This window comes from Microtus oregoni, unplaced genomic scaffold (genome assembly GCF_018167655.1).
Source record: "Microtus oregoni isolate MIOR12 unplaced genomic scaffold, Mior012 000108F_ref0000382, whole genome shotgun sequence".
NCBI lineage: Eukaryota > Metazoa > Chordata > Mammalia > Rodentia > Cricetidae > Microtus > Microtus oregoni.
In genome coordinates, this window is record NW_024544726.1 from 725,683 (window position 1) to 750,301 (window position 24,619).

Sequence of the window (24,619 nt, forward strand, 5' to 3'; positions counted from 1 at the left end):
GCAGGAGATGAAGGCAAAAATGAAACACAGAAGACAAAGAAGGCCTCAACTCTGACTGGAAACGAAGATTCAAGCAAAGTTGAGCATATATGATACAGTTGCAGTGAGATGCTTAAAACCAGAATCTGATGGTTATAGTTCTAGAATCTCAATTAATCATCTTCAAATGGAATCAGACAAACATCTAAAATTTCATCTAGGACTAATTATATTGGCTAGATATAACTCAGCATGATTATCATTAAAACACATAAAACAAAAACAAAAAAAACTGCTCCAAATAACACATCAAGTTATCAGAAGACATTTGAATCAGATAATATTCATCAAAGCTTAAAAAGTCCTGACTGGCTGTAAGAGACAGTATAGTACTCTAGAAAGAAATCCTATTGAGAGGTACCAGTGCCAGAAACTCCACTGGACCCTAGACAGGCCCTGCACTGTGGACTGGACCAGGTTGTGTCCAGCAAAATATCCTATTGCTTTGCTGACAATTGATTAAATTGAGATTGCTCAGAACAATCCCAATTGTGTTGGGGAAGGTAAGAAGATAAAGAAATGTCACTGAAACTTCATGCAAACTAGAGCATTCAAGTTCTTTGCTTCCTAGTTAATGCTGTATGCAGAAGTATCCTTTACATGACATTTTCCTAACAAAAAGGTTCCCATTTCTTCACACATGAGAATAACTGTATTATTTGAGATCCTTGATCATTATAAATCACTTACTGTCTCTTTTCAAAGACAAAGTTCTTTCATTTTACCCAAATCCTATACTGAAAAACAACCAAGGTGCTAAATGTTATCACCAGTTAGGAATGTCTGAAGAAACTACATTAACCTTAAAACAAAAAATGTTTTTGGTCAAATTTCAGACATACGTAATTTAAAAAAGTGACTGGCCCCACCAGGTTAAAGATGAAGGGAGGCCCTAAAAACTCTAGAGAGCTTACACACACCAGTGAGTGTCTCTTTTACATCCTAGTTTTATTCAATATTGCTTCTTTGGGATATGTTTAACAGCTCCCAAAACATTTCTGTGTAAGGATTCAAAGCAGTCATATTAAAATACAACTTCAATAGAAAGCTTGTCACAGTTTTACAGTATTCAAAAATGACAGACCTGCCTTAAAAAAACAAAAAAAAAAAACCCTCAAAAATCAAAAAAGACCATTATACCCAAAACATAAGAAAACAATTAAATAAACAAGTTTGGCATTTTCATTACTTTATAGTATAAAACAGAATATTAAATCTATTACTGGCAAGCGGACACTGATTTGTTACCTAGTTTGAAATGTGTCGCATTTAAACAGACTATACAAGTTCACTATACAAAAGATTGATGGTCTTTTTGATGAAAGAAGTGCACCCTGAAAAGTTTTGCCAGTTTAGAATATTTAGCTCTTAAGGTTTTTATTTATTTATTTATTTTTTTAAAAGTCCTTTTCCTTTTAAAAATTGAAGGCTGAATTCAGCCTTTTTTTGTGTGTGTGTTGTTTTTCATTTGTCAGCCTTCCTGGTTTAAAAATAGTGTCTATGGACGCCCACCAGGGGGCAGTGTAAGATTAGCCATTAAATCACGAACAGCTGCAAATATTGTGCATTCACCTGCAACAGAGAAAAATGGTCATTAGCTATTCGCAGTACAGGAGAGACGTTAACACACCGGTGAGGGGAGGGTTGATTAAAATCAGTTAGGAATTTGAAATAAAGGACTATGTATTTCAAACTACTCAGATTTTTAGGCGATGAGATCTGGTGTGGACTAGCGTATTATATTTGAGTGGGGTTTTGCTTTTTGCTCAGGAAGAAATCTGGGGCAAGTGTCAAGTTTAAACAGAGAGAAAGAGATGCCGTCAGTGCATAGAAAGTGTCACAGTGGATAAGACTTTAAAATTGAACACTGTAGAATGCTTATGCGTTTTGGATTTAATGACAAGTTCTAAATTATATTTATGCATTGCTTATAACATCGGTGATGTCCTCCTAATACTGCATTGAAAGGCCAGATGAGAATGCCTCCAATAGGTCATAGGAATAGTGTCCAATAGAACATTCTGTGACAATGGGAACGTGTATTTTGTGGTTACCAAGCACTACTCTAGCTACGAAACTGAACACTTTCATTTTCTAAAGTTATAGATTAAGACTGAAGTCAATTAAATACAAAAATAAAGTGGGTTGTTTTGTTTTTTTTAAGGAAGAAAAGGTCTATTTATACTTAAAAGTTATTTTTTCCCCTTTTCTTTCCTTTTTGGTTGCTATGAGACAATAATCTCACTATGTAACCCAGACCGACTTGGAACTCAAAATCCTCCTGCTTCAGCCTCCAAGTGCTGAGATTATAGGTGTAAAGCACTGGACTAAGCTGGGATCTTTCTTCAAAGCTCTTCAATGTGAGATGGGCAAGGAAGCCTAAGTATTACATACCAAAAATCTAAATATTCGATTTGTAGAGTCACCACTGATACCTCATCCTCTCAACTTCCTCTCTGCTGCTTAGTTCTTATGAAATATTGCAAATACTTAAATATTATAAAACAAACCGGATCTTTCCCACTAGAACATGTTTTTTACACTACCACAGCTGAAAAGGGGAAAACTGAAGAAGCCCTTGTATGAATGATGGCCTTCTGTCAAGGGGCAGGACACACTGACTCTATGCAAGTCACTGAGAGCCTTTGCTCCAAACATTGGAAAATGAAGGTACAGAACAAAAGGATAAAAGAAATCCAAAGGTTTGTCCAGCCAAAAAAGGAACAAAAGAAAAAAAGAAAGCACTCCCACAATACAATACCTTACCAACTTCTTAAAGAACTGAGGTAGGTGCGTGTGTGCGGGCATGTGTGTGCATGAATGCGTGCGCGTGTGCACAGGCATATGCATGCACACTTCCATTGATAGGCCAAAAAATCTGCTTGATCATAGTAGGATCAAAACATTTCCCTTATAATTTTTAAATTCCAGAAGATATAATACATAAAAATGATAATAGTCATGTCTATATGAAGGAATTGTGCTTATCAGAGTTCTACTAGAGGACTTATTTTCAGCTGAAGAGATAGGTCAAAGAATGAAAGCAGAGAAGTGTCAGAAGTAAAAGTACTATAACGAATGAAGCATACCGCTCTCTATTGCCCAGTGTATTCCTTAGAAACTGAAGCAAGAACTTACCCAGGTATGTGTGGGGAACAAACAGTTAAAAAAAAAAAACCTCATTTTCCTCAGGATCCCTAAAACTTTTCATACTGTGATACATAAAAATGTTTCAGAGAACAGCTTTTTCCTTGTTTACCATAATCGTGTTAGCAAGGGATAAAGAGGACTTCCTTAGCATTAGACATGAGTGAACATCCATTTAAATTTTCTAAGTATTAGAAATGAAAAAAAAATAAAAGTTCTCTTTGCTGAGCTTCATATTTTAGAACCCCAAATTAGGTATTGCCAGGAGTCACATGTTAAGTGTGGGCTACTCCAGCATCGAAGCAACCTTATTTATCTTTCAAGAAACACTCTGTTTTTTTTTTTTCCCGGAAATGTCCAGTCTCAGAGCTTCATTGTGCACTCAGGGAAAAGGCTCACTTGCACCCACCTGACACTTACATAAGAAGCCCAAAAAGCAGTGATGCCATTTGTATCAGCTTTTATTCTTCACAAAACATTTAGAAGATACACAACTTTTAATAATAGTATTTTGTTCATGATCGAACCATTAAGTATGAGAAACCAGCATGCATTTCAACTTTGTGATGTACAGAGTGGCAGGTATTAACGGCAAGGCAGGAATTCACAGCCACAGAAAATCTATCATCCTAACCTAGGGCTTTGTGGCAATGTGTGCTATAAATACAAGCTTCTGGCATTAGCAATCGGCTCAGTCTCAATAGTAAATTGCTAACAAAAATGAAGTTCAGGCAGCAAAGAAATGGACAAAAATGAAGAACCAGTGAGAAAGAAAGAAAGCGACAAGCAGACACTAAGAAGGCCATGGCAACAGAGCGCTAGTACTAGGATTGGGGTGCAGAGGAGGGAAGGAGGGAAAAGAGGAGGAAAGCAGAGGCAGGTCTCTCTCAAAGGAATCCTTATAACATATACGCAATAAAATACTATCTACTGCTCATGTACCTTGTCGTGGTGGGTTCATCTCTGCAAACCTCTTCAGAATGTTGCTGACCATCATGGGCGCAGCAACAGAAGAGTTCTGCTGTCTGGGAATGTCTGCCTGCTGGGTGGTACCTGAAGCCATGTCATAAATTATTGGAACTATTATACTAACAGGTTCTTGGGGAGGGACTGATGTTTTCTGAGTTAGCTGAAGCTGTAGACACACAAAGAAAATAAAAAACAGAAAATCAAATATTTGTCTTAATTGGTGTGAGGTACTATCATTTACTTTCAGATTAAGATACAGCAAATACAAAAAAATTAAATAAGATAAAAAAGTGACAAACAACTGAGTATTACGATTGTCTCACAATTACTAACTTGAATACATTTCTGTTGTTACTAAGGGAACAGTGAAGAAATATAGTCTTACAGTGGGCAATAACCGCTAACACAACAAATTGTTTTATTACTTTCACATGGCTGTTTCCTCAGAAACTCTGCACATGCACAGATGATGTCAGGTGTTACTTACAAAAAACAGCATTTTGGATTTCAACACCACAGCTGGTGTCCCAGGAGGTGCAATTGGTGGTGCGCTGGGAGGGATGGTGAGGCAAAACTGAACATTCCATTTTAGCTGGATTGCTTGGTCTGGGAACTGTTGTGAGAGGGGAGAGATTATGACAAAACTCCTGTTAACATTTAAAATCACATCTGGTCTGGAGTCTGAGGAGGTAGGACTTCCACATTCTATTCAATCATTCAGACAGCATGCACTTTCTTAAAAGAATATATATAAAGTCACTAACGAAAACTTGGGTGTAAATTTGTGTGCTCTGTTCTCATTCATTCCTGAACGCTTTATTACTATTCCCAAGGCTAATACTTCAGCTTCTAAACATCTAGCTCCTTTTGTTTCACTGTTTTCAAAGAAGCCAACAAAGCTCAGGGCTTCACTGCTTCTTCCTTGAACCCCTAGCAATCCCAGTGGCTTACTCTTTGGGTACATGCTTACAGCTACTATCAGTTCCACATCTTGAGTGAGGCTCTAATCATGCTCACAAATGCTGAGTGACGCTATGACTTATGCTGCTCCCTCCCACAATTAAGTCTAACACATGACACTTAAGGCTCTCATTGACTGGGGTCCATTAGATTTCCAAATCCTGTTTCTAACTGCTTCCTTAGACAAACTAGGCAAATAGTGTCAATGGTTTAGAAGGATAATTCACTGGTGCTTTTGCAGACAGATATTACTCCTTCAAAATCTCAGACATCTTTCTGACATCCCATACAAGGTCTGTTACAGACTACCACATCAAAAGGCAAATGTTAATACAAAAATTAAAAAAAACAAAACCAAAAAACTTCCTCCCCAATCCTGATAGTAAAATGTGAACAGAAATAAGGGAGGTATTAGGCTAATCAAATCACCACCAGAAATAAATATCAAGATCAAAGACTGGGAGATTGAGAGAATAATTAATCAACTATCACCGGGGTTCAAACTAAATAATTTTAAGTAATACCCACAGTATGGGGCTAGAAGATGGCTCAGCAGGTAAGAGTGCATACTGGTCTTCCAGAGGAAGCAAGTTCAGTTCCTAGCACTTATGTGGGATGGATCAAACTAACTTTCCACTCAGCTTAAAGGGATCCAATGCCCTCTCTTTTGGCCTCTGCCCATGCCTACACCCACACACATATGGCATATAGATAGCTATACATATATACCCATACTAAATCAAATGAAAATAAATCTTGGGTTAGAGAGATGGCTCAGAGGTTAAGAGAGCTTTTTGTTCTTGCAGAGGACACAAGTTTAGTGCCCAGCACCCATGTCACAACTCACAACCAAATCCAGGAAATTGAATGACCTCTTTTGGCTTCAATGGGCACTACTCTAACATGCACAAACCCAGACGCAGACCAACACAGACACAATTGAGATTTCAAAAAATAAATAAATTAAAAAAATAAATAATGGTGCTAGGGTCAGTAATTAAGAGAATTGGCTCCACTTCAGAGGACCTGGCTTTGGCTCATAATCATCTATAACTCTAGTCCCAGAGAATCTGACATTCCTTTCAGGTATCCTAGGGCACTTATATGGCACACAGACACACATGCAAGCAAACATCCCATAAAAATAAGTAAATTTTCAAAATAAAAAAATAATAGAAAAAATAGCTGAGACTACCAAAGGTAGAAATATAAAAAGAGAAGAAAAAAATTGATAACTGAGCTTGGTGTGCTTGTGGGACTAGAAACTGGTGAACCTCTACAGAGGAAAATTTACTAGGATCTATCAAAGTGACATCTATATATCTATATTTCACAGCTATTAAATAAATATAAAATATTTTATAATAAAAATAGATACAAGTACATAATAGTATAGGAGCAAGACATTTCCACTTCTCATAAGACCATCTCTGCAAGAAGAGTTAGTTACTGGGAACTCTGCTTGAACAGAGAATGGATGGAGAGTGGTTATTGGGTAATTCCTCAATCTATCACCTTGTCCTGAATTCAAATGACACAGCAGAATTGTGTCATCTTGTCACATCAAATTTTAAGTCAAAATTAAGAATTTAATTCAATTTAAGCCTTTAAAAACCTTTTTAGCGGCTGGTGAGTAACTATGAATTTGAGGCCAGTCTATTAAAAAAAAAACAAATTTTAAGAGAAAAAAATCAAAAATAAACAAAATAAGTGAGCAAGAATAAACACTTCTCTGCATCAGAAAAGCTTTTGTTTCTCAGTAACTCACCAGCTCCAACTTCATAATATGCACACAGTCGCGGAGGATGTGTGTTGGTGCTCCCAGCAGCTTGGCGAAGGCTATAAGTGTGTTGGCTTTAAATGGTGGTCCTGCAACCTATGAGGGGGAAAAAGAAATCACCTTACTCTTCATTCTACTTTGACTTTTCTGGTTCACTGACTTAAATTACAAGCATGCATTAAAAAACACATACTCAGGCTGGGGGATGGTGGCACACACCTTTAATGCCAACACTCGGGAGGCAGAGCCAAGCATATCTATGTGAGTTCAAGGCCAGCCTGGTCTACAAGAGCTATTTCCAGGACAGGCTCCCAAAACTACAGAGAAACCCTGTCTTGAAACAAAACAAAACAAAAACACCAAAACATACTCAGGGATGGACAGATGAATCAGTGGTTAAGAGTTCAATTCTTAGCAACCACACCGTGGCTCACAACCATCTATAATGGGATCTGATGCCCTCTTCTGGCATAAAGACATACATACTGATAGAGCACTCATATACATAAAACAAATAAATTTAAAAAAAAAAGAAAACACATACTCTTGTTTCGAAGAATTTCTCCAAAACTTGAAGCTCATCAGGTTTCCACTGTCCTGCATTTTCAGGTGTTACTTTTAGCTGAAGGGTCTGGTTGGTTTTGGGACTAAGAGCTACTCTGCATTTCAGGGCATCTGTCTTGAACATGATTACACCAGGTTCATTGGAATTGATCAGTTGCAACTGCAAAACAAGGATGAAGCAAATCAACAGGGAAAGACAAGCATATTGTTGACAGAACTGTCACAACAGAAAACCAACTAAGTTGGTCCAGGCTAGCCAGATGAGAGTCACAGAGTCCAACATTAGAGGGGCCATAAGTAGCAGAACTCAGGCTGCACCACAGCTCGTATTATTGCTAAAGCTGAATGTTAATTTATTCAATGTATGTTAATATTGGGAAGGGATACAGTGACAAGAGAAGGCAAAGAGAGAGAGTTTAATCAAAGTAGATCATGGCCACATATGAAAAATATCAAAGCAGAAACTACTTTTCTTGAGGATGTAGATTCACTTCCCAGCACCCACATGGTGCCTCACAACTCTAAGTATAGTTCTAGGGATATCTGATGCCTTCTTTGGGCCTCCATGTGCACTGTGTACATCTAGTACACAAACATGAAGGTTAAAAACACTCATAAAATACAATTAAAAATAAAAAATCAAATGAAACACACTATTTTATATAATCCAAACAAGGCAACAATTTCTTAAAATATTTTTTTAGATTTTTTTTTCAAGATCTGATTATAAAGCTGGGTGATGGTGGCGCATGCCTTTAATCCCAGCACTCAGGAGGCAGAGGCAGGCAGATCTCTGTGGGTTCGAGGAGAGCCTGATCTACAAGAGCTAGTTCCAGAACAGGCTCCAAAGCTACAGAGAACCCTGTCATGAGAAAATAAATAAATAAATAAATAAATAAATAAATAAATGAAATGACTATAAGATTGTGAAATGGCTTTCAAGCAACCGTATAGTAGATATTATAAATAGTGATCAGCTTGGATACTTCATTAATGCACATAGATTCTGGCAATAATGGTAACTATAAATTAAGAACACACCGAATACCAAAGTAATATCCTAAGGCTTTACTTGGAGCACTATGAATGCCCACAAGTGTTACCAGTCAGGTACATACTATCTACATCAGAGCACAACCCAGGAAACTTAGCAGCCAGACTATAGAATTACTGCTCTCAGTATCGACCTATCTCTTAAGGTTATCACCATAGGGTAACCATAAGGTTATCACCATGTCTCTACAAGGCTTTTAAACAAATCTAATTGCTCATGTACTTTTTAAAACTGAACCCTAACATCTATGACCAACATGTTGATTTTGATGAAGACTCAGCTTCAAAGTCAGTCTGCCTACAAAGGTACTCCAGAGATCAAATAGTCATTTGTATGTGCAAGGTCAGACCCGGTGTGCGTTGGTTCCTTGCAATATTATAACCTATTCCCAGGTCAGGGTTAGCCACATTATCTAGAAAACACAGAACAGTAAAACTGGAAAACTCTCCAACCTAAGAATAGAAAATGATGGGGTTCATCTTTAATGCTAGGCAACGAAGTGAAGTATATATAATACTAACAAAATGGTTAAGAAAGTGACTGAGTGTCTCTCACAAAGACTTTATTGTCCCTTTGAAAAGGACCATTTAGAAAGTCACATAGCACTAGTACCGTTTCCTGTTGAATAATTCTTTGAAGGTGTCGTCTCATGATGACAGATCCAAGGAATCTCTCAAGTGGGGAACAAAGATAACTGCCTGCCAGGCCAGGCACAAGGCCCGGAGTTGGAGAGGGTAATAGTAAGATGTTCAAGGCACTATGAGTGAGGATGGTGGGTATGGATGCTGCCCAGGAGCGCTGAGGTAGTTTGCGAGGTGGAGGCATGTTGGTTGGCATTGTCTGGGAACCTTTTGGAAAGGAAAACAAATAATTTCATTTGCAAATGCACACTATCCCATTATTGTCTGTTTTGTCTTCATCACAGATGATGAATTCAGGACTCTACTTCTGGTCACCAAGGAATCTTATGTCAGTCATCAGATAACAATCAGCTGCCATGATTCTCCTGATTGTTTCCAAGCTCCTTACAACATGACCCTGCAGGAACTCTTTCAAGGAAGTGGGATCTGCTCAACCTGGAATCTGCCTGCATTTGGCCAAACATATCACCATGGAAGGGATGCTCAACTAGGTACAGGACCTTGTGTGCTTTCCTCTAACTTCTACCCACTGTGTAAAACAGCCATGATCAAGTGTGAGACCACAAAGAGCACAGAGAAGTCATGTCAACTGAAGCTATGTTAGGTCTCCTACTGCAGACACACAAGTAAGCTGAGTAGAGTCTCAAAGTACAGAATCATAAGCCAACAAAGCATTGTTTTTTTAAACACTAAAATTATGTAACAAAAGTAAGAATATATATTTGTAAAATTCTCTTAATTTCTATAGTTTTGTTGGTTAACAAGGTATCTTTTATGGTTCAATAGTGTAGACAAAAATTAACAGTCATGACAGAGTTGCTGGGACTCACCTCCTAAGACTTCTGGAGACAACCCTTTTTCTTACTACATTTTCCCTCACTTTGCTAATTAATACTGTGAACTGATTTACAGTTTAAGGTTTGGAAATCCTCATTTGAGAAATACACTGTGACTTTATGCCAGGACAAAATGACAGAAATCATCTATTGGTAATGCTTTAGAAGAACATAATGCTGGCAACACTTACTTGTGCCAGCTCGGGGGGAATGAGAAGCATCTGGAACAGGAGAATGTAGAGAGGGGTTGGCTGGTGACATTCCAGGCAAACGGGTTGCTGGTGAGGGTCCAGACACTTGAGGAGACCCAGGCCAGGTTCCTGCTCGTCCACTTGGTGACACCATAGTGTATGGAGAACTAGGGTCAAGGGTTCCTAGAGAAAAAAGCAAACAGATGATTCTCAAAATATGTATTTTAATGTCCTCAAAGTATGTGACAACAGTCATAGTCTCAAATAGTGAGCCATTATATCTATCTTTCACTAAAGCTTGATGTCTCTAAACACATTACACCTAAGTCTCAATTTTGTGGTGCTTGTGTACTTTCTGTGTGTTTGTTTTTTAAGACACAGTTATCTTTGAATAGCCCTGGCTAGACTGGAATTCACTATATAGACCAGGATGGTCTTGAATTCACAGAAATCCACCTGCCCCTGCCTCCCAAGTGCCAAAATTAAAGCATGCAGCACTATACCAGCTAGAGTTTATGTACTTTCAAACTGGACTAAAGACTTGGAAAAATGAAAAGGATAAATTAGTTTCAAACAAGCTTCCGAAAACATAAAGAAATATCAAGTTCCACTGAAAGGAAGACCAGCCCTGGCAAATTATGTTTCCATTCTACTGAGAAAAGGATGAGAGAGGGAAACTACACAATTTCTTTATTCAGTGAAGGCCACACTGATGAAGAAATAGAACTGAGAATCAAGCTTTGAAAGCAGTGGATTCCTTAGCAATTTGATATTTTAAACTATACCAAAAACACCTTTAACATACTGTTTATATTCTTTTGTCACCAAATGATACACTGATAAAATAAATAATCTTGACTTATAAAAAAGGAAGTCTTACAAATAAGTAAAACAACACAAAAAAGTAGACAAGGTGTATATAAATTGGTGGGAATAAAATAAGAGACACTACAGACAAATGGGTATTCGAAAAGTAAGCTTGAGTTAAGTAAGTGAAATTTAAATAACAGTCAAGAAATGTATATCCAATAATAAAACACCATTTTTCACCTGGCATATGGCAAAATTTTTAGAAAATCTTAATATACCATGTTGGTAATGTCGCAGGACAATAGACATTGCCCCAACAATACTACAGGAAATTGGTATAGCCTTTCAGGTGAGCAATTAGCCCTATGTTGCAAAAGCTTTAGAATTTCTCAAATGTGTTACAATCTGAATGACATGTTTAGGAACTTACCTAAGGCAATCATCATGGATGTGAGTATATATGGTACCATTTTAAATTATGGGAAAAAATAGAAACATTCAAAATAGATATAATATAGGACAATAGTTAGCTATAGTATATATGCCTCTGAGAAAAGAGATAAGATGGCTGGCGAAATGAAAACATTTGAGTCAGGTGTCCTGTCCTATGCTTTTACTCATAGCACTTGGGAGACAGATGGGGTTGGGGCTAGCAGTGGGATGTGGGTTTGCTGTGATTTAAAAGTCAGCCCGAGCTATACAGTGAGATCTTGTATAACAAACAAAATGACAACAAACAGAAAGGGGACATTTCACTGACTATCTCCACCTGATCTTTATTTGCATCCATTCAAAATAAATTTATTTCAAGTTGAAAATTTAAGTTTCAAAACAATTCATATGGTAAGGTAACCAGATAGGGGGAACTATCTGAGAGGAGGACAAGCCAAAATAGCTCGAGAGCAAGGACAGAAAGATATAGAAAGTCCAATCAGCAGACAGCAGGTGACAGGAAGGATAGAGCAAGGAAAGAGAGAAGACAGTCACAGACCAACCAGTCAGTGCCTCTGTGTGGAAAAATTAAGAAAAATGTCTATTTTTGTCCATGTCATTTTTGCTATTTCTCAATAAATAAATACTAATTTTTCAATAAGAAATTTGATTTAACAAAAATTACTTTTATATAAAGCTCTAAATGCTACAGCGATTTCTGTGTATGGACTCACCATGTGGACTAGCAAAACTGGCCCCTGGTCCTATTGAGATTCCATGCGAGGATGGGGGAGGAGTTGGAACAAATGACGCTGGTGATGGGGCTCGCAAGGCCCCACTGGGGGAGCTGGCAGCATGCAGATTTCCTAATAAAGGAAAATAATTACAGATGATCTCACAGGACACATATTATGTCCTGTCCAAGGACCACAGGTTAAAAAAATCTCCCTAGAGACTATAGAGACAAGCAGAAAAGGTCCCATAAATAACATGAAGGAAAATTGGAAAGACTTCACTATTGCAAGAAAGTTCAAGTCCACGGGTCCATGTTATAACTCTCATACTCACCAACTGAAAAGAAATTGTGTCAAAACACTTTTTAGTCATGTACTTAGTCAACAAGTAGGTGAGTTTATCAGCTTTTTGCCAGGCACTATTCTAGGCATGGAAGACATAGTTAACGTAAGAAGCAATTCTGCCCTCATGGAGTATGTATTCTAGTAAAATTAGCATGAAAAATCTATAAGGTAACAGCAAGTGCTGTGGAGAAAACCAGTGCAAAGGAAAGGAACAATTCTTTGTTGTGGCAGAGGTCAAGACTCTAAAGGGGCACGAGAACCAGACAAAAAGAAAATGCAAGACATAGCACAGGGAATAAGATAACCCAGGCAAAACAGATGAGCCACTCTAAAGGCCCCAAAGAAAGGATAGTTTGTGTAGTAGGGCAGGGACCAGGGTGCTAGGAAAGAGTAAAGAAGGGTGGCATAAGAGGAGATGACAGGCCAGACAGTGGTGGGAAACGCCTGTAATCCCAGTATTTGGGAGGCAGAGGCAGATGGATCTTTGTGAGTTCAAGGCCAGCCTGGTCTACAAGAGGACAGATTCCAAACAGTCAGAGCTGTTACACAGAGAAACCCTGTCTGGGGTAAAGACAGACAGACAGAGCGAGCAGTTTAGAGGTAAGTTCTGTTCCAGATCACATATGGACTTGTAGGCCACTCTAAAGATATTTGGTTTGCCTCAGATGTTGGGTAACCAATAGCATCTGGAGTAGAAGCCATTAACTAACTTCTGTTCCAGGAGGTTCACTCTGACTGCAACTAGCTGCAAAGGTGACTGAAGGATGGCTGAGGTGCTGCAAGGTGCTTGAATTTGGGGTTGAACACAAAGGGTAGTCAACAGTATTTGGTAAATAACTCAATGTGGGTATAAAAGCAAAAAGTGTTCTACATGTCTCTGATAGCTACAGCCTGGCTAACATGATGACAGAAGGGGTTGCCCCTTCCTGAACTAGGGTGCCTATGCAAGGATCATGACTCAGGTCTAGGAAACCACGAACTTGGTTTCAGCCATAAAGTGTTGTGGCAATCCACTAAATATTAGGTGCAAGTGAATAGTTCCAGGATGAGGTCTAAAACATATACAAAAGCTGGGAGACAGGCACTTAAAGCCATGGGACTGATATTAACTTTGAGGGTTCTGAAAGGGAGAACTATAACTATTAAAACTATGAAAAACTCAACATATAAATACTTGCTATATTATTACTCAATATTAGCAGATTTCAAACTCTTTATGATAATATAAGATGATTTCATTTTATGTTGTATAATACTATCTCATACTCAATAAATATGTCAGTCAACTTGATTAACCTGTATATTTACCTATTTAGCTGTATGATCTGACAAGTGACTTAACTTCTCCATGCCTTGGTTAATGGAACCTATGCCATAAATTTGCTGTGAGGATTAAATGAATAAAGTGCTTAGAATAGGGCTTGGCATATTCACAGCAAGCACTGTATACCTGCCTACTACTATAATCAATCAAAAAATTTCCCCTTCCTCCTATGCAACAACCTCCCCCTTCCTAGAGACACACTCCCCTAGGGTTCTGGGTCTCTAATTGCCTACCTCCTCCCCAGCTGTGCCTCTCTGGTATTCATAGGACCTAAGCTCTCCCACCCACTAAGGTTCTAATGGCCCTGGGCAAATCTTCAAGCTATGGTCCAAGAAACTTTGGTAAGCTTCAGGCCTCCATAGAGCCAACTGGCTACCACACACTTAGATTTGGAAATCTTCAGGACTTTCACAATCATAAAGTTAAGAAAACTTCCCTCTGTAGCACTGAAACTAGTTCTTCTCTGTTAAGAAAACCGAGCCCTTTTGTGGCCCTAGTATAGTCCAAATATGGATGGCTGATACAATAAAGACGAAGCTTTTAGAAAAGGCCCTGCTTCTTCATTTTCTGGCCATTCAGGACAATGTCCTCTGGGACCTCAGGTTCCCACACACATGGTGTGGTCTTCCTAGAATACCCACATTGTCTATGTCCTTGCATCTGGCCTGCTCTAACCCACCCTTCAGGTCTCATCTTGACCCATATCAAAGTGAAGAAGGCAGGCAAAGAAGGATCTCCAGAGCAGAAATGGCTGGTCCTCTAACAGTCTTTCAAAAGCCTGGATGGCCCCTTTATAAGGCTCAAAACCTGAGGCATTACAGGTGGCGACTGTTAGGGAGTCTAAACAGGAACCATACACACAGCCTCCAAAAACCAGGAAATTGAATTTCCTAAACAATACAAAACAAAACCAAAAAAAAAAACTCAAAGATTTGGTTGCCTGGCTTCCCTTAGGACCCCCCTTTTTAAAAAAAAAACGTGTTATTGTAATAAATTGAAGAATAATCTGAGTGGCTGTGAGAGGTATGCAGCAGAGGAAGAAGCTGCCAAGATGAGACTGGCTGAGCAAGGGCATTTGGAGTATCAAGTAGTCTAATCTGGGACCAAGGCAAATTACAACGGGTTGATCAGAGAAGTACATGTGCAGCCAGGTTACCGACTAAATACTTCATGGGATTTATTTCACTAAATTCTTACTATATCTCTGATGAAAGCATTTTATGATATTCTCAGATACAAATAGAAATGAGCAAATTAAACAAGTCAGACCAGTTCATCTCTCATTAGATTAACAGGTTCTGCAGGATCATGTGCATTTCTTATATGTATGCACACTTATACATACGTATCTGTATTAAGGGATTTTGGAAGAGCAATTTATAAAGGAAAAAACCCACATGCTAGCAATTCTGCTTTACAATGTGAAAATTGTAAATGTGTTTGTTGAATTTATTACTAAAACTCAGTGCTTAGGGATCTTGCTTAGTAAAGCATTTGTCTAGCATGTATGAGGCCTTGGGTTTCATTCTTATATCATAGACACAAACACACAAAATCTAGTATGTTGAGCATCCTCAAATGATAAAAACATCCTTTAGTTGACTAATTTATTAAATCAAAGGCTTTTACCATTTTTAAATTTATTTCTTTTTCTTCTTCTTATACTACTAAGAACTGAACCTAGGGCCTCATGTATGCTATACAAGCACTCAAACACTAAACTATGCCCCATCCCATTCTGTATTTTTCTGCTTATGAGGTCCTGAACTTTGTGATCCTGTTGTTCCAGCCTGCCAAGTAGCTAAGATTACAAGTTTACACCACCAGGCCTGGCAAATTATTTATTTTCTTATATGTTACATGCAATATCACACAATAAATCTTTTGATAAAACAGTTTTTGCTTTAATTTTTCATTACATTAATTTAACTATGTGAGCTGGAAGGTAAGAGGTTTTTTACCCCTTAAGAAATCTGTTACCACTGAGCAGTGGTGGTATACACCTTTAATCCCAGCACTCAGAAGGCAGAGGCAAGTGGATCTCTGTGAGTTTGAGGCCAGCGTAGTCCACAGAGTAAGTTCCAGGACAGGCTCCAAAGCTATAGGGAAACACTGTATTAAAAAAAATTCAGAGAATCATTCAGTCAAAAGTAAAAATTTGGCATGCCGCCCACATTTTACAGTGCATAGGATGGCCCAGCAAAGCCATTTTGTCAGGACAAATAAGGAGTGAAGGGCTTGACTCCGGGAACTGGAGAACAGATCACATCCAGCAAAGCTTAAGCAAGAGCAGAGGGATAGAAATCACATAGCAGTCAGACATGGTGGTTACCCCTGTAACCCCAGCACTAGGGAGGAGAAGGCAGAAGGATCATGGCCTCAAGACTATCTTGGGCTACAAATTGAGTTTAAAACCAACCTGGGCAACATTAGCCCATTTCAAAAAACAAAACAAAACAAAAAAAGTGAAAAGGGGCTCCAATTTGTTAATTTACTGAAGCAGATAGCCAGTGGGTAAGATTTGGCCCCAAGCCTACAACTGTCAACCTCTAAAGCAGACCATGAGATTAGTAGCAACCCTGGGAGTTACGGTACCATGAGTCTCACTCTGGACGCTTGAAATACGTGTTATAAAGTGCTCCTAAAATACCATAAATGTGAATTTCCCAACACTACTTCAATGAAAGCAGGCAATTATCTAGTCAGAGAACAGAAAAAGAATCTGTTGGAAGCCTGAGGCCACCTGTATAGTGCTTCCTCTTGGGTATGTGTGTTTTGGATTCACAAGATGAACAGGACAAGAGAATAAGTTATATATTACCTGGAGACTGTGTGTGAATCATAGAGGGGGACTGATTAACTGTGTTGTGATAGGACGCAGGAGGTGAAGTAAGAGGGTAAGCACCTGAAGTTCCTGGCTGCTTTGGAAATGTCTGGGAAAAAAAAGAAAAGTTAATGTTGGCATAGTGGTCAAGCACAGAGAGTGTAAGTGTGGCTGTCTGTCAGTAAACAGACATTAGGGTCTGCTACTTTAATTGGCAAATAGAAACCATTTACATATGCAACTGTTCAAATTCCACATCAATCATGCAAAATACAAGGTCAGGAAGAATGCTGACTTGCAAAGGTTTGAAAAACAATACAACCCTCATTTTTTCACCTGCTTCAACATCACTGCTTCTATCTTTCACCGTATACTGTGCTCATTTTATATGGCACAGCGTTATTTGAATCCTTTTACGTTAACATCTGTGAAATCACAGTGAATCTTTTAATTTTTAACCTCTACCTTCTTTAGCAGCAGATAAAAAGTGGTGCATGTAGTTGGTGAGATAGCTTCTATGGCAGCACACCTCTTCCTGGTCCAATCTTCAGCAACATACAGACACCCACGCAAGTGTGCAGAATACACACAAGAGTGAAAATGTTTCCTAGTCATTGGCCGGGCAGTGGTGGTGAACACCTTTAATCCCAGCTTTCAGGAGGCAAAGGCAGGGTTTGAGGTCAGCCTGGTATATAGAGAAAGTTCCCAGGACTGACTTCATAGCTACTGGAAAACCATGTCTCAAAAAAAAAATGAACTAACAAATTAATTGAGGTGTTCAGCTCATATAGTAAAATATAAAAAAATTAATTACTTAAATAAAAAGCTTCATATTGATTCACTTTCTGACTCTTCTTGTACAATTCCACAACAATGTATCACTCCTCAATAAAGAAAGCATGCACTATCCTGTCACGTTCACTGCACACATGGAATTGCCACAGGCCCAGCTTTGATTTAGATAATATCCCTCATAAGAATTTTAATCTTACAGCACCAATGAACCTCTTGCAGAGAACCACATGCAGAATTTGGTACTTTCAAAGCATTCTTGGTATATAAAGGTAATACATTCTATTGCCAGAGGATCAAGACAGCCTAGTTTTGTTAAAGACTATTGGAGAGAAGCTCACAACAGTTTGTCAAATGTTGGACCATTATGAGTGAGCACATCTAAGCACCATCCCCAGAAAAAAAAATAAAAAAATCTAAATGCACAATTTGATGAATGTTTAAAAGTTTAACTAGCTAGATATGGTGGTACATACCTTTAATGCCAGCACTGAGGAGGGAAAGGCAGGTGGCTTTCTATAAGTTTAAAGACAAATTGGTTTACATATGAACTCCAGGCCAGACAGAGCTAGTTAGAAAAACCTTTTCTCAAAAAAATAAAGTAAATAAATAAATTGCAGAGTAACTACCAGCATATCAGTCTTTCCAAGTCTTTAGTGCCTCCTCATAGATCTGCAACTGTTCTGATTTCCATCATTCCAAACCAGTCTTCTTAAAGATACCAAGAATGATAGCCTGAGTTCAATTTCCAGGACCCATGTGGTAAAAGAAAAACTGACTCCAGCAAGTTGTCCTCTGCCCTTCACATGTGCTATGACACTTAGAAGCACACAAAATAAATAAGCGGTGAAAAAAATTTTAAGGCGGGGTGGTGCACACCTTTAATCCCAGGACGTGGAAGATACAAGCAGGCATGAGTTTGAGGCCAGTCTGTTCTAGGGAAGAGGACAGTCAAGGCCAATTAGTCTCAAAACTTTTTTGACTCCCCAAGAATTCTGAGTGGCATTGTCAGACATCTGATTTAGAAATAAATAACACCAACAATAAAAAGCAAAGAATTCCTAGAGTTTTTACAAAGTGATAAACTGCTCTAATGTTCCTAGAACACGCTAACTTTCCCTTAATCTACCCACATCTAATCATTTTGCCCTAGCCTCTGACTACTCTCCCAGATGGAAATCTCATATCCAGTGTGAAATGTTACAGGCAGATAGAACTCTCAGCAAAATCAGAGGGTTTAAGAAACTACTGTGTCACATGATTTTTTCAGTGACCAAAACAATCCTTGGAGAATCAGCCAATGAATGATTTATTTAGGATGAACGTAATAACTAACAATGGATCACATCTCCAGCAACTGTCAGTATGACATTAATCCCTGCTATCTCTGTGGCCATCCAGCCCAACTCAGTCATTTGTTTCCAAGAATATGTGGTTCACTCTTTACCCAATGTCAAGTCCAAAAAAAAGATCTACAATGTAACAAAAAAGGCCCCACAATAAACGTTACTACTACTACTACAACCACTAAGCACTCCTATGGCATCTGCAGTACAAGGTCCTACTCTGCAATGGTGGCACAACAACTTCATCTGAGTCAACATCTGGCACAGCCCCACTCTGGCTATAGAATTATTCATATGTGGTTTTACTGGGCTGCCCTGTATGTTCAAAAAGAACAGGAAGAGAAAAAAACAGAGAAGGAAAGAACCTAAAAAGCTGCCCAGAATAATACACAAACTCTCCCGCTGTAGAAGTCTTGTACTCTTTGAAAGACTCAAGCACCAGCAAGTTGCACTTACTAAGCATAAGTAGCCAGGCCAGAAGCAAGGAACCTAAGGGCATTCATTGATGTTCTGAAAAGATCTGGGTGAGAAGCCATGAGGTACTGTATAAAAATTATGGCTCAAAGATGTGTCTCACAACACAGTCAACAGCTCATGTGTTCACATACAACTAAAATCAGAGTTGCTAAAGGGCCTCCAGCCACACTGTGCTCTGACGCATGGGCAGTAGCCTCTTCCAGGCTAGTGAATCATACAAGACTGGTTTAGGGGTACAAGATCACTGACTACCTTCCATTTCAAGAGAGTCAGAGTGAAAACAAAGGCTGGCTTGAGGGCTGCTCAACTCGCAGACACAGGAGTCAGAAAAGAGCTGAAAGTTTTGGAGATGTGATTGTATGGCCTGGTGTAGCTGTCTGTGGAAGAACCCTTGAAATGATACTCTGGCTCTGCAGAGCCCTTAGTGAACATCAGCAGACTTAAAACAGCTGTCTTTCAGGACACAGTGAGGTTGCTCCACAGCAGGCTACTTCATATCGAGCAAATAACTATTTTTTTCATTTAGACTCCTTTGCTTTAAGTCCATGTGTGATCCGAGGACCTGAGGCCAATGTCTTTTCCATTACTTACTGCTCGTTTCCTATCCTTGCAGGTCTTAATGTCTCCGTCACTACTTTTGTTTTCCCTAAGGATTTCCTGGGCTTACTTGGGCCTTCCAAAGACATCTTGCTTCTCAACAAAGAAATGCTAAAGAAGCTGCGGAGTTCCACAAATGGGACCAGTGGAATTTCAGGGAGACGTTACCTGTTGCTGAGGTGGCTGGAGCTGTGATATTAAAGAGTCCATCATATCACCTCCTATAGGAGAAGGGGGGTTATCATCCTCGTTTACAGATCTTCTCCGAGCATCCTGATTGCTGTCAACAAACATGTTCAGGAATGTCTAAGGATATAAATGAGCAAAAATTAGTAAAGTATTTTCTTACATGTGTGTGTGTGCATATGTACATGTGTGTGCCATAGCATTTGGGTGGTGGGTAAAAAACACCTTGCCAGAGTCAATTCTTTCCTTCTACTATGGGGGTTTCACAGATAGGACTCAGGTTGTCCGCCTTTATGGCAAATGCCTTACATGTTGAGCTATCTTGCCAACTTAAGTAAAGCATGTTTGATCATGGAGAATATTATAACAGTAACATATTAAGTATATCCCTGAAAACAATATAAGGACAAGCTAAAAGATTTATGACAAATTTTGGACAAAGATTAAGGAAAACTGCTAACAATAAAAACACCTAAGTAATAGTCAGGAGTATGCCTTTAATTCCAGTACAGAGGCAGAGGCAGGAAGATGTTTGAGGTTAGCTTGGTCTACAGAGTGAGTACCAGGACAGCCAGGGCGAAACACAGAAATCCTGTCTCAAAACAAACAAACAAAACCTAAGAAAAATAAGTATATTGTGACATCTGGCATACTAAGACCCAGAAATACAACCATATAAGTAACCATAAAATTTCCTATTACTAAAAGGTTTCTTTTTCTTCTTCTTTTTTGCTGGTGGTTGTGACGTGAGACAGGATCTCACTATGTAGTCCTGGCTAACACAGAACTCATTATGTATGTAAGCCCAGACTGGTAATTGAACACAGAGATCTACCTTAATGTCTTGGAACTAAAAGCATGTGGCAACCATGCCTGGCACAGGGTATCACCTTTTTTGTTTGTTTTGGTTTTGAGATAGGGCTTCTGAGTAACAGCCCTGGCAGTCCTGGAACTCGTTTTGTAGACCAGGCTGGGCTCCAACTCACAGACATTCACCTGGGATTAAAGAGTGCTGGGATTAAAGGTGTGCACCACCACCTACACCTGGTTATTACTTAGCAGTTTTTGTTGTTAACAGTTTCTTAATCTAGAAAATGTGACTGAAAAACTGGGTAAGAGTTAAGTGTATTACCGTCACATGGTGTCACATGCCTGAAATCACAGCACATAACAGTCAGGAATAGAAGGAGTGCTGGGTTAGAGCCTAGCCAGGAACATACGACAAGATTTAAAAAAAACTAAGTGAAAGAAGTAGGCCAGGGAGATGGTGTACTTGATAAAGCGATTGCTACAGAAACATGAGGATTTCAGTTTTTTGGTTTTTGTTTTTTTGTTAATTTCTTTGTATTTTTCGAGACAGGGTTTCTCTGTGTAGCGTTGGTTGTCCTGGAATTCGCTCTGTAGATCAGGTTGACCTCAAACTCACAGAGATCCGCCTGCCTCTGCCTCCTGAGTGCTGGGATTAAAGGGTGCAACACCACTGCCTGGCAAAGAATTCAGTTTTGATACCCAGAACCCATGTTAAAAAGCCAGATATGGCACTGAGCAAGTTTAATCTCAGCGTTGGGTAGATACAGACAAGAGGCTCCCTGAAGCCTGCTGACTAACTAGTCTTGGTGAATCAAGTGAGCTCCAAAATCAGTGAAAGGCTCCATCTCACAAACAAGCAGCAGGGAGTGGTGCTGTATGCACAGAGAAACCCTGTATCGAATAAACAAAATAAGAAAACAAACAACAACAAAAAGGAAGATAAAGAATTAAAATAGCTGACATCAACCTATGACCTATGTATATACATGCATTTCTAAAAAACAAACATGTACATTCCCTCCAGCCAGTTAATGTTGGCACTTTAAATTGCATAATTTTAATCTTGAACCATCCTAAGTGAGACAGTCTTTCTAAATAAGATGATGTAATCAAAAACTTAAGCAAGGATAATAGAGTTTGTCTCAAGCAAACACACAAATGCCTCTCAGTGTATGTATATATGTATGTATGTATGCACAGTAAGAGGTCAGGAGGGGCACTGGGTGTCTTCCTCTTAGATAGTGTCTCACTGAATCTAAAGCTATCCAGGCTGGCCAGTACATTCCAGTGATCTGCATGTTTCCACTCAACAATGGGGTTACAATTATATTCAGCCATGCCTGGCTTGTTCTTTATTCATACAGGTACTAGGAATTTAAACTCAAACTTTCTTTTTATCATAGCAAGTGTTCTTATCCACTGAGATAAACCCCCAATTCCTGAATCTTCTTTTAATACCCCTTTCCCGGTCTTCAAATAAGCATGTCAGGACAAAGTCTTTCAAAGAGATATGCAAGATACACTAAAATTACTGAAAAGAATTTTAAAATAGTAAGTCAGAGACAAAAAGAAAAAAAGTAGTGATGCTCTCTGGAAGATAATAAAGCAGATGGCTGAACCACCTGATAAGAAGAGTCATATCCTAAGCAAGCCATGGGGAAAGCCAAGAGGCAAAGCTATTTCCATCCAGATTCTCAAGACACATTGGAAGTAGCAGTGCCAGATACCTCTTTCACATGGTAGCTCACAGCCGTCTGTAACTCTAGTTTCAGGGCATGCAGGCACACAAGTGGTGCACAGACATACGTACAAACCAAACATCCATCCATTTTAAACAAAATAAAAATTAAAAGGGTACCATACTTAACCCGGGCATTAAAAACCATATATTTAAAGTAGAGAAGGTTTTTCTTTCTCTTCTCTTTTGACCTCCTGTAATTGGGGAATCAGATGTAGAGAATCTCTGCAAATTCACAAGAGGCCTAACAACAACAACAACAACAAAAAAAAAACCCTAAAACTATTGACTTTGGGAGTATGGCCAAGAAGATTGTCCTGCAATGAACACCAGAGTCTTCAAACCTGCTCTTCCAGTGGTCCTGAGTTCAATTCCCAGTAACCATATCGTGGCTCACAACCATCTGTAATGAGATCTGGTGCCCTCTTTTGGCCTTCAGGCAGAACACTATATATAAACCTTTACCGGCCGGGCGGTAACATCTAACAAAAAAACAAGGTAGAATTAAAGCATCTTACAAAGAACTTTCCCAGAGCTTTCAGATGTGGAGTCAACTTAGTAATACAAGGTTCAAGTTAGTCACAATCCAGTGTAGCAAATAAGGAAACAAGTCTTCAAACATTTTATAAAGATGATCATAGCAGCAGGGTGGTAGCATACGCCTTTAATCCCAGCACTCAGGAGGCAGGGGCAGGCAGATCTCTGTTAGTTCAAGGCCAGCCTGGTTTACAGAGTGAGTTCCAGGACAGCTAGAACTGTTATGCAGAGAAATCGCATCAAAAAAACAAAACAAAACAAAACAAAACAAACAACAACAAAAATATGATCATAGCCTAGAATTCTATACTTAGGCACTTCTCAGACACAAGAAGGTCTCAGACACCCTCCATGGTCTGCACTCAATCTCCTGTGTAACTTCTCCCAAGCAGCTACTGCAGTACATAGTAGTACCATACTACTACCAAAATAGTAAAGTAAGAAAAATACATGGGGTCTGTAAGGGCTAGTCTGGAATGTTAGCTGGAAAAATCTAGAGTTGCACAGAGGACAAAGTTCTAGGTGTGCCTATGTGGCTGGTTCCAGAGAGGTTTAACTGAGTTGAATTCTGAATGTGGGCTGCATCCTTCCATGGGCTTGATGTCTAAAGTACTGAACTGAATAAAGGAGACAGACGGCAAGTGTAACACCTGCATTCAATTTGTTCTGCTTCCTGACTATGAGCATACTATAACAGTGCAACTCAGACTTCTGCTGCCATGCATTCCCTGCCATGCTTTTGCTTTGACTCCTTTTTTTTGTTTGCTTGCATGTATATGTGTAATGTGTATAGGTACATATGTGTGCATGCATGTGTAGGCCCAAAGGGGATACCAAGTATCTTTATAGTAACAAAAATACTAAAAAAAACCCTATCCAATCACAACTTCTACCTAACCATATTGCAAAACTGGAGAAAAGCAAATGTATTTATTTATACACTAGGAGCAGCCTGAAGGAGGAAAGAGGACATAAAACTAAATTTCCAAAGTAGTAAGTAAATCCTCCACTTTCAGGTGAGAATCATATAATGCCATTAAGCAAAAATTCAACAAGTGATAGTGCTTCTTGTTACTTAGATATTTGGTTCTATAAATACCAAGAGAAGCACTGCTAGATAACAGATTATATGAGAGTGGGAACATACAAGGAATAGAAGTTTTCAAGACCAGCATTTGGAATTATTAGAATCCTAAATATGAACACAGGCATCTGACTCTTGTAAGGCTCTCCAGCAATAAAGTGTTCCATTAAAGTCCCAAAAATATGGGGCCAATAGATCCATTAGATCTAACTCTAATGGATGAACTGACATTGTGGAGTCCATTCTCTATGAAGAGATACCTAGCTCAACCTAGGGTTGGGGAGCATGGGTTTGGGTCCTGCTTTAATGAGGCAATGGAGCAGACTTAGCTGACTTCCCAGGGGAGGCTTTAACTTCTGAGGAGAGGATGGGGGTGGAGGAAAAGTAAAGGAACAAGAGGAA

The 24,619-nt window shown here is 39.0% G+C and overlaps 1 protein-coding gene across 1 annotated transcript in view; it reads right to left on the reverse strand.

Moving 5' to 3' along the window:
- Positions 1 to 1,488: 1,488 nt before the first annotated feature.
- Positions 1,489 to 24,619, reverse strand: part of LOC121443490 (mediator of RNA polymerase II transcription subunit 14-like) — a 94,213-nt gene continuing 71,082 nt past the window's right edge. The window contains exons 22-31 of the mRNA XM_041645233.1: positions 20,031 to 20,168; positions 16,648 to 16,759; positions 12,158 to 12,289; positions 10,182 to 10,364; positions 9,126 to 9,361; positions 7,440 to 7,619; positions 6,884 to 6,991; positions 4,643 to 4,768; positions 4,129 to 4,321; positions 1,489 to 1,611 (exon numbers count right to left, since the gene is read on the reverse strand). Of these exons, the coding sequence (XP_041501167.1) occupies positions 1,538 to 1,611; positions 4,129 to 4,321; positions 4,643 to 4,768; positions 6,884 to 6,991; positions 7,440 to 7,619; positions 9,126 to 9,361; positions 10,182 to 10,364; positions 12,158 to 12,289; positions 16,648 to 16,759; positions 20,031 to 20,168 (1,482 nt within the window). The 3' untranslated portion in view covers positions 1,489 to 1,537. The remainder of the gene's footprint in view (positions 1,612 to 4,128; positions 4,322 to 4,642; positions 4,769 to 6,883; positions 6,992 to 7,439; positions 7,620 to 9,125; positions 9,362 to 10,181; positions 10,365 to 12,157; positions 12,290 to 16,647; positions 16,760 to 20,030; positions 20,169 to 24,619) is intronic.